The sequence below is a fragment of the Rhinolophus hipposideros genome, assembly GCF_964194185.1.
Source record: "Rhinolophus hipposideros genome assembly, chromosome: 2".
NCBI lineage: Eukaryota > Metazoa > Chordata > Mammalia > Chiroptera > Rhinolophidae > Rhinolophus > Rhinolophus hipposideros.
In genome coordinates, this window is record NC_138048.1 from 1212907 (window position 1) to 1231178 (window position 18272).

The 18272-nt window shown below is 49.4% G+C and overlaps 1 protein-coding gene across 2 annotated transcripts in view; it reads left to right on the forward strand.

Annotated features, from left to right (window-relative positions):
• Positions 1 to 18272, forward strand: part of FBLN2 (fibulin 2) — a 100582-nt gene that overhangs the window by 14815 nt on the left and 67495 nt on the right. For both annotated transcript variants that reach the window (XM_081064936.1, XM_081064937.1), the window contains exon 2: positions 16455 to 17813. In XM_081064936.1, coding sequence (XP_080921062.1) covers positions 16514 to 17813 — 1300 coding nt within the window. In that variant the 5' untranslated portion in view covers positions 16455 to 16513. The remainder of the gene's footprint in view (positions 1 to 16454; positions 17814 to 18272) is intronic.

Below are 18272 nucleotides of genomic sequence, written 5' to 3' on the forward strand. Positions count from 1 at the left end.
ACCTTGGGCGGATCACTTACCTACTCTGGGCCTGACTTTCCTTATCGATAGCGCATGGCTAAAGGAAATGAAACCCCTGGAAATCCTCAGTCCAGTGTTTGGCACTGTGTCAGCCCTGGGGAAGTCGTAGTTATAAATATGAACTGATCAAGTTAAAACTCCTCCTAACAGTTTGTGCCAAGAACAAGTGTGCTTTTTCCAGTGACCTAGATGACTTCCTCTTATCAAACAAGGAGCACTGTGCCATCCTTAAATTTCCCTTTTGGCCTTGGCTGCCAGGAAGCTTACTACTAAGGGGAGGTCTCAGGAGCAGCCCATATTTCCTGTTGGCCCTTTTTTTTTTTTTTTTTTTTTAAAGATTTTATTGGGGAAGGGGAACAGGACTTTACTGGGGAACACTGTTTACTTCCAGGACTTTTCTCCAGGTCAAGTTGTCGTCCTTTCAATCTTAGTTGTGGAGGGCGCAGCTCAGCTCCAGGTCCAGTTGCCGTTGCTGGTTGCAGGGGGCGCTGCCCACCATCCCTTGGGGGAGTTGAACTGACAACCTTGTGGTTGAGAGCCCACTGGTCCACGTGGGAATCGAATGGCAGCCTTTGGAGTTAGGAGCACGGAGCTCTAACCGCCTGAGCCACCGGGCCGGCCCCCCTGTTGGGTCTTAAGTACAGTTTTTTTCTTGTCCTCTCTATGCTGTTTGAATATTCGCTTTTGACTCCGTAGTACACATGTATTATGAATGTTTTTAATTGTAGTAAAATATACAAAACATAAAGTTGACCATTTTAACCGGTTTTAAATGTCAAGTTTAGTGGCATTAAACACGTTCACATTGTTGTGGATCCATCACTGTCTTCTCCAGAACTTTCTGATCTTTCAAAACTGAGACTCAGTCCGCACTGAACACCACCTCCCTATGCCCCCACCCCCAGCCCCTGGCAGCCGCTATTCTACTCTCCATCTCTGTGATCTGACGACTTCAGGGCCCTCATATAAGTGGAATCGTGCAGTATTTGTCCTGTGTGTCTGGCTGATTTCACTGAGCATAATGCCCTGAGGTTCATCTATGTTGTAGCGTGTGTCAGAATTTCCTTCCTTTTCAAAGCTGAATAATACACCACTGTGTGGATGGACCACTGTCATGCAGGGACTCAGCTCCCGCTCCCCACATAAGAACGCAGGACATGGTGAGGCCAAAAAGGAACCCCCACGGAGCCATAGATAGGGGAGTCACACCACGATGGTCTCGCTGGCGGCGGGGCGAGACCCAGGAGGCAGGAGCCACACGATCTGCCACCCGCTGCCTGCGCTTGCTAACCTCATTTGCTACCTGCTGTACGCCCTCCGCTTCTCTGCTAACCAACCAACCCCCCAGCGTAGCCACGGCAGTTATATCAGTGGCTAATGGCTGACCGCTTACAGCTGACGGCCATCTACTACCCGAGCCAGCACCCCTCCATGAGGCCGAGAGCCTGGAATCTGCTCTCGGGGGCTCTGTCCCCACAACCCCATTTTGCCTATCCATTCATCTGCCGTGGACACTGGGGTACTTTCACCTCTTGGCTGTTGTGAATAATGCTGCGAATATGAGTGTGCAAACACTATTTTAATACGTTACTTTCTTACCTATCTGAGCCTGGGGTGGACACAGACTGAATTATAAATTAAAAGCAGTTTTTGGGAGAGTTTCTAGGACCAAACTGCCTGTGTGTGTGTGTGCGTGTGGCAGCCTGTGTGGTCACTGCAGGTGCCCCTCCTGGCCCCCCCTCCCTGGTGGTGCACTCCTCCCCCAGCACCGCAGGTGTTGGCCGCTCATCCTTCTCCAGGGGCTTGCCCTGGGTCCACAGGAGTCGCCTCCCCCACATGCCTGGGAGGTCATGCTCCTCTCTCCCCCCCCTCAGTCCATAGCCAGTGGCTGACTGATGTCCCTGTGCGTGGGATGAGCCCTGGGGTGCCAGTCATGCTTCTGGGTTCCCCACGGGATCAGGCTGGCACCAGGCTCCAGCTGAGGCCCCATCTTTGCCCAGCTTCGTGCCCTCCTCTATTCTGCTTCCCTCTTTCTCGTCTCTCTCTCGAGTTCTCCGATAAACTGTGAGCACGGGAACCCAACTCAAGCTCTGTTCCTAGGGGTCCTGGGCTGAGACAGTGTGTGACGTCTTTTAATGCAGGAGTTTGGATTTGGTGAGGCCAGAAAAAAGACAATGGAGCCCTAGGTAAAGGGTTCATACCACAGGTATGTTTTTGAGGCGCCGGTCAAAATACAAGAGGCAAACATCCGCCCATACCCCAACAAGGGGTCTTTCTGTACCACAGTCTCCATGGCAGCCGGGCAAGACACAGGAAGTAGGATCTGCAAAATTTGAAACATCCGCAGTTGCTAAGGTAGCCACGGCAGTTATATACATAGCATATAGAACAAGAGGGGCTGAGGGCCAGCTGGTTACATAAGTGCTTACGTAGGGATGTGTCCTGTGCATGGCCTCACAACCGCTCCGCACCCTTCCACGGGAGGCCGAGAGCCTGGAAACTGCTCTCTGGGACTCTGTCCCCACACTCCTGTATCTCCCCTTAACGTGTGCCTGTATGGCTGTGGGGATACCACTGGTTTCTGATGTGGCTGACATACTGAGACTGCCAGGCCGCTTGGGTGGGAGTGGGCTCCTTGGATGGGGGCAGAATTTTCAGAGTCCGCCACTTAGAGAAGAGGCAGGTTCTAACCCAGGAAATCTGGACATTGAGCAGGTGACCCTGGGCAGGAGGGAGCAGGAGCTCCCACCTCCGCTGGGCGTCTGTCCTTTGGGTGTGGCCAAGAGGAGCTAGGCCTGGGAGGATCGCTCAGGAGGATAGAGAGGACCAGGGAGCCCAGTGGTAGCCGTGAACAGTGGACCAGTGATGCCCCGCTGTGGCCCTGCCTTCCGATTTGCTTAGAGAAGTTGGGAGTCCAGCTTCAGTGTCAAATGTCCTGATTTTAAATGTTATAACATTAATAACACTGCAGTATTACAATGTCAGCAACTAATTTCCAAGTACCATGTGTCCCCCAAACGTGGTCTATGGACAGACTAGCAGCTGGTTTGGGATTGCTCTCTGCTTGGACATGGGGCCCAGGGCAGGGGTCAGTGTGTGAGGCAGGCTTCTGGGAGGAGCCAGGGACGTGCTGCCTTCAGAGCTGCTCGGACAGGCCAGGTGGTCCTGATTACTTGTGTGTTTGTAGCTGGTATGTCAACAAGTGTCTTGTATGTTTATTTCCCTTCTGTCATTCCCAGCTGTTTGAAAGTCCCAATGTTTTGATGTAGCTGCCTCTTGTTTAAAAGAGAGATCCCCTACAAATATTTAAAAAGTTTTCAAGCCATACCAGCACAAACCTGAGATTGTTCTTATCTAGGGTTGCCTGGTAAAAATGTAGGACTCCAGTTAAATTGGAATTTCAGAAGAACAATGAATAAGTGTGTTCTGAATATTGCCCGGGACACGCTTACACTGAACAATTATGCATTGTTTATCTGAAATTCCACTGTGGCTGCATGTCTTCTCTTTTTATGTGCTAGCTCTGGCAAGCCTATTCTTGTCAGAATCTGAAGGATCTGAGAGCTGGGAAAAGGAAGAATTTCCTTACCTTGTGATTCAAAGTCATGTAAGGCAAGCCCCCACTCTTGCACTGGTACTGGGGATGCGTTTGTGCTCCCAGGGCCATCTGGGGGCACCAGGTGGTCTTGCCAGCCCAGAGAGTTTTCATCTGGGGCCTGCTGTGGCTGGGGGTGAGATTAATTTATCAAAGGACGTGGTGTCACCTTACTGTAGGGATGTAATTTTGTTTTAGTTTTTGGGGGTGGGCAGCAGCGAGGGTGGCAGAGAGAGGAGCTTGAAGCCAGGGTGAGTGAAGGCAGCTGAGGTTTGAGCAGCATACTGAGGTACCTCTGATACTGGCACGCCACACTTCCCTGTGTCCTGACCCGGGGTCCCCAGTCACCCGTGGTGGGGACTGTGGAAGAGTGGGCATGTCTCCACAGAGCACACTTAGCCGCCTGCTCTGCAGACGCTCTCTGGGAAGAGACCTTTACTTAGTGTGTCGTCCCCCTCCTCTGCCCTGTCTCGTTTAAGTGATGGCCTGAGAACCGAACTCTAAACTCCATTAGATTCCCTGCTGCTCCTACCCACAGCAGGACTCTGGTCAACAAAGACCCAGGCTGTGACAGCCCACTCTGGACGTTAACCTGCCTTTCGCTCCTGCCTTGAGCCCACTCTGGATCTTCAGCTTGGGAGTCAGAGACTCCCCATAGGCTGGATATCCCCAGAGTCTGTGTGTTGGTGACTCCCATTTTTCCTTCTCACCTAGACACCGACTGCCTTTGTGGCTTTTCATTATGGAGAGTGACAAGCCAAAACAGAAGACCAGAAAGGACCCCCGACGCCCTACATTTCACAGCGTATTGCCTTGGATTATTTTTCATGCTGAAGTATGTTAGAGCACATTGTAGACATGATGGTATTTAAAATACTAATCTTTTAAAAACGCCAGCGTCACGCATCACAGAATGAGCAGCTGTTTTGTGATGCTGTCTGTCCTCAATCCCTTCTTGGCTTCTGTCACTTAGCCCCGGTGTCACTCTCTTAGTGGTTTGTTCATGCTGCGTCCCATCAGGGATCCCACCTGCACTGGATGGTTATAGCTCAGGCCTGTTGCAATCTAGAGCAGCTTCTCTCCCTGCTTTTCCTATGTGCTAAGGAGGCGGGCATTTGTCCTATGGAAATGTCTCACTTCTGGATGAGCTGCTTTTAATTGCTGATTTAGATCCCAGTGGGTCTGGTTACATATTGCTGCGTAAACAACTGCCCTGACAGTTGGAGGCTGAAAGCGGCTGTAGTCATGTTTTTGCTTAGGAATTTAGGCCGGGTGAGGCCGGGCCCTGTCTTCAGCTCCACATGGCATCGAATGGGGACTTCAGTGGTATTCACCCGCTTCCCTGAGGAGAGGGTCTCCCACCCAGATGGGCTCACTCACACGCCAGCACAGTGACCAGGAGGAGTGCACCGACCACATGTGATGTCTCCGGCAGGGTGGTCCCCGGTCTTCCCTGGTGGCCCAAGTGCTCTTAGAGACTCAGGCAGAAGATGCCAGGCCTGGTGGAGGGGCTCAGCATGCCTTCTGCACGTCCCTGGCGGGAGTGGTCACAGCTCTGACTCTCATCCGTTAGACATGCTCCCAGGCCCATCCCTCAGCCAGTCGCAGCAAATCAGGGGGAACGAGCTCTGTGGATTGGCTGCGTGTGGTCATGCTCCACCTCAGAGCCAGGTACGGGAAGGCTCCCCCCTGGCCCCAGCCCTCCCGGAGGCTGGTGGCGGTCCTTCTTGGAGAGGGGCTCACTATGGGATTCTTTCTGTTTATCAGCTAGACCTCAGGAGCTAAGAGTTGAGTTAATTACACTCCTTAACAAATATCACACTATTGTCTTGGTCTCTGCAGGTTCTGTTCTTACTTTGTTCCTCTATCTGCTCCCAACGCATTCCCTTCCTCACTACAGGCAGACTCCATGTATGTTCTGTGTGGATCTGTTTATTTGCCCGTGTTTTGCAAGTGGTATTTATTTTACCTTGGGTGTGTGCAGTTTAATTGACTTGAATGGTGTTGGGCTTTCTGTCTTGTTCTGTTTTACTTTTGCTTAATGTGCTATTTTTAAGGCCGATCGTTGCCGCTCTGTGTACGTTGAATCATTGGCTTTGAGTTCTGCGGGGTCTTCACGTGTGTGTGTGTGTGTGTGTGTGTGTGTCTGTCAGGGTCCCAGCAGGAAATGGGGGGGCCTTCACAGGGGTTTTGGAAGGAGTGGTTAATGACGGGACCTAGAACGGAGCTGTGGGCAGTGCTGGGGGGAACCTCTAAGGGGTCGGCCAGCTCTTAGAGTGGCAGTGGTGGGTGGGTGGGGAGCCCTTTGCACCCTGGGCCCGCAGGGGTTGGGGAGAGGCAGCTCTTAGAATCCAGCTGTGTCACCCAACAGGAGCTGTCGCTGTGGAGGCGGGGGTACATACAGTCACCACCAACCCCTGCCTGGGAGGGAAGGAGAGAGGGCTTGGGAAATCAACACTTCAGTTTCTCTCCTACTCTCTGATCTCCTGTCAGGGCCGCCACTGGAGGACGCAGGGACCTGGGGGTGCAGTCTGAGGAGGTCGGCCTCCTGGGTGCACAGCATGGTGGAGAAGGGTGGGAGTGGACCTGGAGACAGATACCGGCATAGTGGCCTACCCCTGCCGGGTCCCTTCCTACCACCACGCAAATACCCAGTGACCGCCCTGGGCATGCAGACATCAGCTCAGCGCTGATGTCATTGGGTAGCTCACCGGGCACGGGAACTTGGCGTCATACACTGCTCATGGGGGCTTAATTGAATTTGTGCTGCTGTCCAGACTGTCCGCTCCAGTGGCCACTGAGGTCAGCTGGCATTACAATCGTCGTCTTAGCTAATGGTCTCTTAGTATTAAGGTGCGTGCGTCATCCAGCTTGTCAGTCAGCGACTGTAGGGCAGGGCGTCCTGCCCTTGCGTCTCCCTGGCCCTGGTGAGCTCCTGCCTTGGGACTGTGTGCCCCGTGACCCAGCCCTCAGGTGTCAGGCAGCCTGGTCACAGGCTGTTTCGGACAGTCTGGCCGCAGAGGTCAGGTCCCCTTTCTCAGTCCTCCCCTTCGGGGTCTCTTCAGATTGGAGGTGGGGAATCCACCTGCAGAAGCTGGACATTCAGGGACCACTTGCTGTGGGGGACAAGTTCACATCTGAGAACCAGTAATGTAGTGGTTGTGTCCTCCTACTTCTCACTTGTGTGAGTATTTCCCGTCCTGCTTGCTTATCTCCAGAGATGGGGAGCTCACCTCTCTCCCTAGCAGCCTGGTCTGTCCTTGACCTACAGAAAGCTTTCCCCACGTGGAGTTGACTCTGTCCCTCCACCCCTACACTCGTACACACCCATGAGCCTTTGACCCATCCAGAGCAGCTATAGAGATGTGCCAGGGACCCCTGAGGCAGCCCTTCTCCAGGTCAGCCACACAAAGGGGCCTGGGCCCTTTCCCATTGGGCCACTTCCTCCAGACACATCCCAGCCGGTCCCATCCCCCTCGTGGATGGGCACACAACCTTCAGAGAGCACCAAGGGGCTCTGAGCAGTGTGCAGGGGGCCCAGACCTCTCTTCTCCCAGCTGGAGGCCACCGTGGGAATGACCATGGACTTCCCATTTCAGAGGTGAGCCAGTAGAGACCCTGAGTTCAAACATAAGCAGCTCTGGGGGCAGGGGGGTCCACACAGTGTGAGGGATATAAATGATAAACGTCTAAGTAGTACTTTGTCTTGTGCACCTGAAACTCACAAAAAAAACCCAAAAAACATAACCAGCTCTGTGTGAGTGAGCAGAGAGGCCATTTAGGCTTCTTGGGGTGGGAACCAAGAGCTCATACCCTGTGTAACACCTCAGGATAGCCAGGACTCAGTGGTTTTCTTTCATTAAAAAAAATTTTTTTTAATTAAAATGTATTGGGGTAGGAGTGGTCAATAAAACTACATACGTTTCAAGTGTACAATTTTGTAACACATCATCTATATACCGTATTGTGTGTTCACCACCCAGAGTCAGTTCTCCCATCACCATATGTTGGACCCCCTTTACCCTCATCTACCATCCCTCTCCCCCCTTACCCTCTGGTAACCACTAAGCTGTTCTCAGTGTCTGAGTTTTGTTTCTTTGTTTGTCTTGTTCCTTTGTTGCCTTCAGTTTTATATCCTGCATATGAGTGAAGTCATATGGTTCTCGACTTTTTATGTCTGACTTACTTCGCTTAGCATAATAATCTCAAGATCTATCCATATCTCAAATGGCAGTATTTCATCTTATGGCAGAGTAATATGCCATTGTGTATATATACCACATCTTCTTTATCCAGTCATCTATTGAAAGACATTTTGGTTGTTTCCATGTTTTGGCCACAATAAATAAAGCTGCAATGAACATTGTAACACATGTGCCTTTCTGGATAAACGTTTTCAGATTTTTTGGGTAGATACCCAGGAGAGGGATTGCTGGGTCATATGGTAATTCTATTCGTAATTTCTTGAGGAACCTCCACACTGCCTTCCATAGCGGCTGCACCAGTCTGCATTCCCACCAACAGTGTATGAGGGTTCCTTTTTCTCCACAGCCTCTCCAACACTTGTTACTATTTGTCTTGTTGATGACAGCCATTCTGACTGGGGTGAGGTGATATCTCATTGTGGGTTTTATTTGCATTTCCCTAATAGTGAAGTTGAACACTTTTTTCATATATCTGTTGGCAGATTGTATGTCTTGTTGGGAGATGTTTCTGTTCATGTTCTCTGCCCATTTTTTAATTGGGTAGTTTGTCTTTTTGTTGAGTTTCATGAGATCCTTATGTATCTTGGATATTAGCCCCTTATCAGAGGCATTGTTTGCAAATATCTTCTATTTGGTTGGTTGCCTCTGTTTTGTGGATGGTTTCTTTTGCTGTGCAGAAGCTTTTTAGTTTGATATAGTCCCATTCATTTATTTTAGCTTTTACTTCCCTTTGAGGTCAAATTCATAAAATTCCCTTTGAACCCAAGGTCCATAAGTTTAGTACCTATGTTTTCTTCTATGCTGTTTATTTTTTCACATCTTATATTTAGGTCTTTGATTCATTTTGAATTTATTTTGGTATATGGTGACAGATAGCAGTCTAGTTTCATTATCTTGCACGAGGCTTTCCCAGCACCATTTTTCCCAGCACCATTTATTTAAAAGGCTGTCTTTTTTCCATTGTATGTTTTTGGTTGTTTTGTCGAAAATGATCTGCCCATGTATGTGTGGATTTATTTCTTGGTTTTCGATTCTATTTCTTTGGTCTACGTGTCTGTTTTTCTGCCAATACCACGCTGTTTTGATTATTGTAGCCCTGTAGTACAGGCTGAAATCAGGAAGCGTGATACCTCCAGTATTGTTCTTTTTTCTTAAAATTGCTTTGGCTATTCAGGGTCTTTTGTGGTTCCATAAAAATCTGATATTTTTTTGTTCTATTTGTTTAAAAAATGCCATTGAGATTTTGATGGGAATTGCATTAAATCTGTATATGGCTTTGGGTAATATAGCCATTTTAACTATGTTGATTCTTCCAATCCATGAGCATGGAATGTCTTTCCATTTTTTTGTGTCTTCTTCAATTTCTTTCAAAAATGTCTTATAGTTTTCAGCATATAGGTCCTTCACATCCTTGGTTAAGTTTATTTCTAGGTATTTTATTCTTTTTGTTGCAGTTGCAGAGAAATTTTTTCAAAAATTCCTTTTTCTGAGATTTCATTGTTAGTATATAGGAATGCAATGGACTTTTGTACGTTGATTTTGTAGCCAGCAACTTTACTGTATTCGTTGATTGTTTCTAACAGCTTTTAGGTGGAGTCTTTAGGGTTTTCTATATATAGCATCATGTCATCTGCAAAGAGTGATAATTTAACTTCTTCATTCCCAATTTGGATGCCTTTTATTGCTTTCTCTTGCCTGATGGCTCTGGCAAGGACTTCCAACACTATGTTGAAAAGCAGAGGTGATAGGGGACAGCCCTGTCGTGTTCCTGAACGTAGAGCAAAGGGCTTCAGTGTTTCACCATTAATTATGAGATTAGCTGAGGGCTTGTCGTATATGGCCTTTATTACGTTAAGGTATTTTCCTTCTATACCTATTTTATTAAGTGTTTTAATCATAAACGGATGTTGTATCTTGTCAAATGCTTTTTCTGCATTAATTGATATAATATGATTTTTGTCCTATATTTTGTTATGTGATGTATCACTTTGATGGATTTGCGGATGTTGAACCATCCTTGTGCCCCGGGGATGAACCCCACTTGGTCGTGGTGAATAATCTTTTTAATGCGTTGTTGTATTCGATTTGGTAGAATTTTGTTTAGGATTTTTGCATCTGTATTCATCAGAGATATTGGTCTGTAGTTTTCTTTTTTTGTGTTGTCCTTACCAGGTTTTGGTATCAGGGTAATGCTGGCCCCATAAAATGAGTTAGGGAGTACTGTCTCTTCTTCAATTTTTTGGAAGAGTTTGAGCAGGATTGGTATTAGATCCTCTTTGAAGATTTGGTAGAATTCACTAGTGAAGCCAGCTGGTCACGGACTTATGGTTTTGGGAAGGTTTTGGATTGCTGATTCAATTTCTTTACTGGTGATGGGTCTATTTAGATTTTCCAGTTCTTCATGATTCAGTCTAGGAAGGCTATTTGTTTCTAAGAACTTGTACATTTCTTCTAGGTTATTGAATTTGGTGCCATATAGTCCTTCATAGTATTCTTGGATGATGCTTTGTATTTCTGTGGTGTCCGTGATAACTTCCCCTTTCTCATTTCTGATTTTGTTAATTAGTGTCTTCTCTCTTTTTATCTTAGTGAGTCTAGCCAAGGGTTTATTGATTTTGTTAATCTTTTTAAAGAACCCGCTGTTTGTCACATTAATTTTTTCTATTGTCTTTTTGTTCTCATTTCATTTAGTTCTCTGATTTTGATTATTTCCTTTCTTCTGCTGACCTTGGGTTTCACTTGTTCTTCTTTTTCTAGTTCTTTAAGGTGTACCGCAAGGTTATTCATGTGGGATTTTTCTTGTTTCTTGAGATAGGCCTGTAATGATATAAATTTCCCTGTTCTCACTGCTTTCACTGCATCCCAACAATTTTGATAGGATGGATGTATTTTCATTGTCATTTGTTTCTGTGTATCTTTTGATCTCTTATTTCTTCTTTTACCCAGTTGTTCTTTAAAAGCATGTTGTTTAATTTCCACATATTTGTGGTTTTTTTCTGCTTTCTTTTTTCAGTTGATATCCAATTTCAAAGCCTTGTCATCAGAGAATATTCTTGGTATGATTTCAATCTTCTTAAATTTGCTGAGGCTGATTTTATGTCCCAATATATGGTCTATCCTTGAGAATGTTCCATGTACACTAGAAAAGAATGTATAGTCTGATGTTTTAGGATGAAGGTCTCTATATATGCCAATGGTGTCCATTTCATCTAATGTGTCATTTAGGGCTGGTATTTCTTTATTTATTTCCTGTTTGGATGATCTATCCATAGCTGTCAGTGATGTATTTAGGTCCCCTACTATAACTGTGTTTTGGTCAATTTCTCACTTTAGTTCTGTTAGTAGTTGCTTGGTATATTTCTGTGCTCCCTGATTGGGGGCATAAATATTGATGACTGTTAATGACTTCTTGTTGTATTGTCCCCTTTATCATTATGAAATGTCCATCTTTGTCTCATGTTACCTTTTTTTATCCTGAAGTCTGTTTCATCTGATATCATTATGGCTACACCTGACTTTCTCTGGCTACCATTTACTTGTAGTGTCAATTTCCACCCTTTTACTTTGAGTCTTATTTGTAGCTGGAGGTGTGTCTTGTGGAGGCAACATATGGTTTTGGGTTTGGTTTTTCATCCAATCTGCTACTTGTGCCTTTTTATTGGTGAGTTCAGTCCATTTACACTTAGCGTGATTACTGATTTCCTGTTGTTCTTTTTCTTTTCTGGTGGCTTGGTGTCTCCATTGTTTTTTGCCTTTTTGTTTCTGTCTGTTATTTCAGCGTGGTGCTATGATTCCCCCCCCCCCTTTTTCTTTTTATGTTATGTAATATATCTCAGTTCTGGTTGTTTTTGAGTGGTTGTCTTTAAGTTTATGTAAAAGAAAGTTTCATATATACAGTAGTCCTTTTTCTTCACATGCTTCCTTTCTCCATTCCCCTTTTGCAGGTTCAGATCTTTACTGTCTCCCCTTTTATGTTTTTGTTGTCACAAGTTATCCCTATTTATGCTGTGAATTGATTTCTGAGTTGCAATAGCAAGTTTTCTTTTTCCCTCTTTTAATGTTTTTTTTCCTTCTTTACCCTTTATGTTATGGTTAAGTGTGTAGGGCCCTATTTTGTGCATGGATTGCTATTTCCTGGTTTTGTCTGTCTGTTCCTAATACTGCTCACAGTTTTGTATTCTTTTGATTTTTTTGTTTCAGATTGAATAAATTCCGTCAGTATTTCTTGTAATGCAGGTCGTGTGTTAGAAAATTCCCTCAGCTTCTGTATGTCTGAAACAGTCTTTATTCCTCCTTCATATCTAAAGGATATCTTTGCTGGATATATTGTTCTTGGCTCATAATTTCTCTCTTTCAATAGTTTGAATATTTGATTCTGTTCCCTCCTGGCTTGTAGAGTTTTTGCTGAAAAATCTGATGATAATCTAATGGACTTTCCTTTGTAGGTTACCGTCTTCTTTTCCCTGGCTGCCTTGAGAATTCTTTCTTTGTCATTTTGGACAACTTCCGTACAACGTGCCTTGGAGATGGCCTGTTGGGTTTGAGGTTATTAGGCGTTCTATTTGCTTCTTGGATTCGAGGATCCAGTTCTGTCCACAAGTTTGGGAATTCTCGTCGACTATTTGAATATACTCTCTGTTCCCTTCTCCCTTTCCTCTCCTTCTGATATGCCCATTATTCTTATATTTCTCTTTCTGATGGAGTCAGAAAGTTCTTGTAGAGTTTTTTCATTTCTTTTAAGTCTCAAGTCTCTTTCTTCTTTGATCTGTGTCATTTCCAGATTTCTATCTTAGATGTCACTGATTCTTTCCTGCTTGCGGTCAGCTCTGTTACCTAAGCTGGCTATTTCATTCCTCATTTCTTTTATTGTGTTCTTAATCTCCAGAAATTCCATTTGGTTCTTTTTTAAAATTTCAATCGCTTTGGTAAAATGTTCATGTTGTTCTTTGATTGTGTTTCTGAGTTCATTAAATTACCTTTCTGTGTTTTCTTGTATCTCGTTGAGTTTTTTCAGAACTGCAATCTTGAATTCTCTATCATTTAAGTCACATATTTCCATATCTTTAAGTTCCGTTTCTGGAGACTTTTCACTTTCTTTCTGAGCTGTCTTGTTGCCTTGGTTATTCATGGCAATTAATGAATTATTATTTCATTACAGCAGTGGGTCTTCAGCATGTTGATAGAAAGAGGTCTTTCTTTTGCTTTCCAGTAGGTGTTGCTGGAATGTTTTATTTTTTCTCTCCTGCTGCAGCCTTTTATTTTCTCTCACATTGTAGTGTTATATTTTCTCTTGCACTGTTATAGCTTCTCACGCAATGGGGGGTTCCCTGGAATGTGGGCTTCTCTGTGAGCAGGTTGCCTGGGTCTTAGGGCATCGCCTCTGTGGGGGGATGCGGAGGGCAATAGAGCTCTGACCTTCTGAAATCACAATGCTACCCCTTGAGCCTGATGCAGAGCCTGTGTGTCTCAGTGGCTGTGGTTGCCCCAGAAAGGTGGCGGCGGCGTGGAATGTGAGAGGCAGTTGGTACATTTGTGGCTCTGAGCAATGGCTACTACCAGCCTACAGTTGTCTTGCCCCTACAATTCCTTCCCTCTCGTTTGTCTGCGCTGTTCATCTGCAGGAATGCCAGTGAAGTTCTCAGGGCTGTAGGCATTCTGTTCTTTAATCTGACACTGCCACCATTTCTTCTAGAGCCCTCTTCTAACATGGGGATGGTGCGGGTTGGGCAAGCTCTGGAGTGTTCTGGGAGTAGGCCAGGCTCTGTGTCTCTGTTTTCTGTTTTCTGCCCATCAGTGAGGGCTTAAGCCACCATACTCACTCTTCTGTATCTGGTTTTTGCTCCGTCCGAGGTGTCTGCCCTCAACACTGGGTTCAGTTGTATTATATGCTGATCGTTTAAGCAGGAGTGTAGGCCACAGGGAGTGCTTCTGCTGCCTGGATTCCTCCCTCTCCTGCAACTGCAGTGAGCTCCGGACTGCATCCTGTGGCCCCCAGCCTGTGTCTCTGCACACCCCCTCCACCCCCCATTGCTTGCTTGATTTTCCCCACCTTCAGGTGATTCAGTGTGCGGGTCTCTTTGGCATTCCTGTGTGATGTGCAGGGACTCCTTTGTTGAATTATATCTGTTCAATTTGTTGTAACTTCCAGGGAAGGTTTCTAGAAGCACTCCTCATGCCGCCGTTTCTGTGACGTTGCTTTTCTACATCCTTTGGTTTTCAAGAGAAGTTGGAAACCTGAATTTTCATGTGAACATTTCCAATTTGCGTTTTTTTTCTTAATTTATTGGGGTGACAGTTGTTAGTGAAATTACATAGATTTCTGGTGTACAATTCTGTATTACATCATCTATAAATCCCATTGTGTGTTCACCACCCAGGAACATTTCCAATTTGTAAATGCTGGCAATTGATTTAAAACTGAAAACCACCCACGTGGGCCAAAAAATGCAGCCAAAGTCTCAGTTAATCCAACAAAGAGCCCCAGAACAAAAATTGATAGTGCTTGTGGAACCCTGGCAAGGACCAGTGTTGTAGTAGAACCTTTTCATTATATACAGACGCAGAGAGGGCAAGGGCCTTGCTTAGGTTTGCACAGAAAATGAGGAGAACACCAAGTCAGGGCCCGACTTCCATCATTGCTCTGGGCCTAGGGTGGGGGTGATGGATGAGCCCAAGATCTAGAATCATTCGGGTGTGGAAGAACGTGATGCTGAGTCGTGGGGGCCAAGAAGGTGAGCAGAACTAGGGGACTGGTTTACAGGAGAATGCGAGGGCGGTGGGTGGGTACGGCGGGCCTGGCTGGGCCCCGAGGTCCTCTGGGAGAAGGCTGCCTGCCTCCGGTGGGACAATTTCCCTCTTAGAAGGTACTGTTCACGTGAGTGTGTGATGAGTAGAACGGCAGGAGAGGGCAGGAGGAGGGTTTAGGTCTCAGTTTGCAAAGGTTTCCTTTTTTAAGTGGCACTGTTGAGAGTAGACTCAAGGGCCTCTGTACCCTCCACCTCATCTCCATGTGGAGGGTGATGGGCTTTGTCCCTGGAGACTACAGGCCCCAGGTTCTCCCAGCAGCTGTTCCTGAGCGCACTCGCTCTATGGGACTCTCCATGCTCGGGAAGTGGCTTCTCAGCTTCCTTTTTCTCTTTTGTCAAAAATGTTAAAGAAGTTGTTATTTTTAGGTTCGAAATGAGAACCACTTAAAATACTAGAGATGTCACTTCATTGTCTTTTTATCCCTTTTAAAATAACTGGGCAGTTTCAGCAAAGTGACTGCAAACAGTCACCGGGATTGGGGGCTGGGAGTGGGTGGGCAAGGAGCCCTTGTCTGTGGCCAAGGAGCACTCAGCCTCAGCCCGGGCAGGCCTGGCCCCTGAGCCATGGGGGGTGGTGGTGGAGAATGAGGACTGGCGGGAAGGTGGCACTCCAGTGGCCTGTCCACGATGGAGAGGAGGGGCTGGGGAAGTAAAGGGCCCCGCAGGAGTGTCATGGGAGTGCCTGAGAGAGAGGAGGGTCAAGCAGCCACCACAGGGAGTCTGGACCTTTCTTTGCTGGAGACCGGATGAAGGGGCAGGGTCTGAGGCCTCTGTTTTGTTAGTCAGCTGTACTCAGGTCACACTGGCTTTGCAGAGAAAGGGCAGCAGTGGAGTTTGTGGGGCAGGGAGCTGGGGGTGTGTCCCAGGGCTGAGAGGCGGGCACAGAGAGTGAGTCCAGGGCTGCAGATGGGGGAGAGGAGCTAGGACTTGAAAGGTGTGGGTGGGCTGTGAGGGGTACCAGGAGCAGCGAGTGTCAGGGGTAATTCTGGGAATGGTGCTAACCTTTGCTGGGGCAGCTGACAAGTTGGTAGGAGTGTCCCCGGTGGCTAAACTTGCAGTCCAAGGGGTTCTCTTGGGGAGCATTGCTGAGCCCTGGGGCCTGCTGAGAGCTGTGGTGTGGGGGTTGGCTGGTTGTACCAAGGCCTGTGAGGCCGGTCCCTGCCCTGCCTCCACCTGATCCTGTCCTCTGTCCTCAGCCACAGGCCTCTGGGAGGAAGGCTGGTGAATGTGCTGGACTTGGGGGAGAAATTGTTTGGATGGTAGTGTGTGTGTGCATGCACACGTGTGGGACTGTGTGTGAAAACACGCGTTGTATCCTGGCTCGCGGTGAGGCTGTAGGTGAGACAGGTTGTGTAACTGTGCATGGAGGACTGGGGCAGGTGTGTGAGCAACTGCGGGTGCCTGTCATGGAGGGTGTGAGGCCCAGAGTGCCCAGGCCTGCTGAATGTGTGCCCTGGTGAAGGCGTGTGATCGAGCTACAGTGCAGGCACGAGTGTGTGACTGGGCAGGAGGGTCCCTCTCAGCGGCACGTGACAGAAGGCAGCTGGAGGTGGGGGTCGCCTCCCTCAGGGGGCCATGTTGCACTCTGGGCAGGACATCTGTGATGCCTGACAACTGTGGAAGCCCCTGTCTGTGGCACGTTAACACATGTGGCAGAGCCTGTGTGCATCCAACATGTGGCCAGGAGTGTGTGCCTGGGGACGTGGGACTGAGTGCATGGGGTGCCCACGTGTGCGGGAGGGTGAGCATGTGCACGTGCGGGGCTGTGTGCCGGGGGTGCATGTGTGGGCCCGTGTGGTAATGACACTGTCCTTTCCCATCCCCCAGGGCCTCGCAGGACAGGGGACCTTTTGGCTCGAGTTGGCGCCTGGGCTGGCTGTGGGACCATGGTGCCGCTCGGGGAGCCTGCGGGAGCCCAGCTGGCCCTGGCGCTGGCGTTGGCCCTGGCCCTGGGAGCAGGCGTGGGCATGGCGGCCCCTGGGCAGGACTGCACGGGCGTGGAGTGCCCGCCGCTGGAGAACTGCATCGAGGAGGCGCTGCAGCCCGGCGCCTGCTGCGCCTCGTGTGTGCAGCAGGGCTGCGCCTGCGAGGGCTATCAGTACTACGACTGCCTGCAGGGCGGCTTCGTGCGCGGCCGCGTGCCCGCTGGCCAGTCCTACTTCGTGGACTTCGGCAGCACCGAGTGCTCCTGCCCACCAGGTGGTGGCAAGATCAGCTGCCAGTTCATGCTGTGCCCGGAGCTCCCACCCAACTGCATCGAGGCCGTGGTAGCGGCCGACAGCTGCCCGCAGTGTGGCCAGGTGGGCTGCCTCCACAGTGGTCGCAAGTATGCTGCTGGCCACACGGTCCACCTGCCACCCTGCCGGGCCTGCCACTGTCCTGACACCGGCGGGGCACTCATCTGCTACCAGCTCCCTGGTTGCCGTGGAGATGCCGAGGCCGTGCCCACTGCTGCCACCGGGAACTTCTCAGATGCCGAGGAGGGTGACACCGAGCGGCACTATGAAGACCCCTACAGCTATGACCAGGAAGTAGCTGAGGCAGAAGCGGCAGCAGCCCTGGCAGGCGAGCTCCAGGCAGGTGCAGGGGGCCCGGCTGCTCTGGGAGGCGGGAGCCAGCCACTGTCTGCCATCCAGGCCACCCCCTGGCTGGCTGCCCTCCCCAGGCCCACAGTGGCTGCTGCCTTGGGCCCGCCAGCGCCTGTGCAGGCCAAAGCTAGGAGAGTGACAGAGGACAGCCAGAAGGAAGGGGAGGAGGAGAGGGAGGCAGTAGCTGGCAGGGAGCAGCTGGCAGCAGGTGGCCTCAGGGGCCTCGATGGGCCTCCCACAATAGGCCCGGCCAGGCCCAGTCTCCCTGTCCAAGAGGAAGGCGCAGATGTCCGAGCAGAGCCCGAAGAGAACCTTATCGTGGAGCCCCAGGCCACACTGCAGAGCACGGGGCCAGCGAGGGCTGGGCCTGTGCTGGCGCTAAGCACGGCCAGTGTCCTTCAGCCTCAGGCCACATCAAGCTCTCCCGGAGGCCCGACGGAACCCAGCACCCACACCATCCTGACCACGCTTCTCCATGAGGCAGCCCAGGTCCTACCCACCCTGGAAGTGCCCAGGCAGCCACCGGTTCTGCCCCATCAGCCAGAGGAGGACACAGACCCCAACTCCGTCCATTCCGTCCCCAGAGGTGACCCTGAAGGTAAGGCCCTTTCTTAGTTCCCTCAGGGGCACTCTCTCTGAGGAAGGGCACCCTCACTGCCTCCGGTCCCTGCACACCTGCCTGGGTAGGGGACACTGGGTCTGTGGGGCCCCGCACGATGGGATAGAACGCAGCTCCTGAGGATGGAGTGAATGGGTGGGGGTGAGCGCCCAGTCACAGTCGCTCCTGGGCTACAAGCCATAGGGCTGCGGTGGGGGTCCAGTAGGCATCCTTCATCGGGCTGGGGGCCGTCCCTGAGGGGGTTCCTGCTGAGGTTCAGGTCGGGCCTGGTGGGGCTCCAGCAGGAAGTGGGGAGTTGTGCACACCTGGGGCACCTGCCTCCCACAGCCTCCCTCAGAGGGGCCTCCAGTCACGGCTGTGGTCTGGCTCTCTGAGCTGGCAGCCAAAGGGGTGTGGTCTCTCATGGAGGTTCCTTCCAAGAGCCCAGGACCAGGGCTG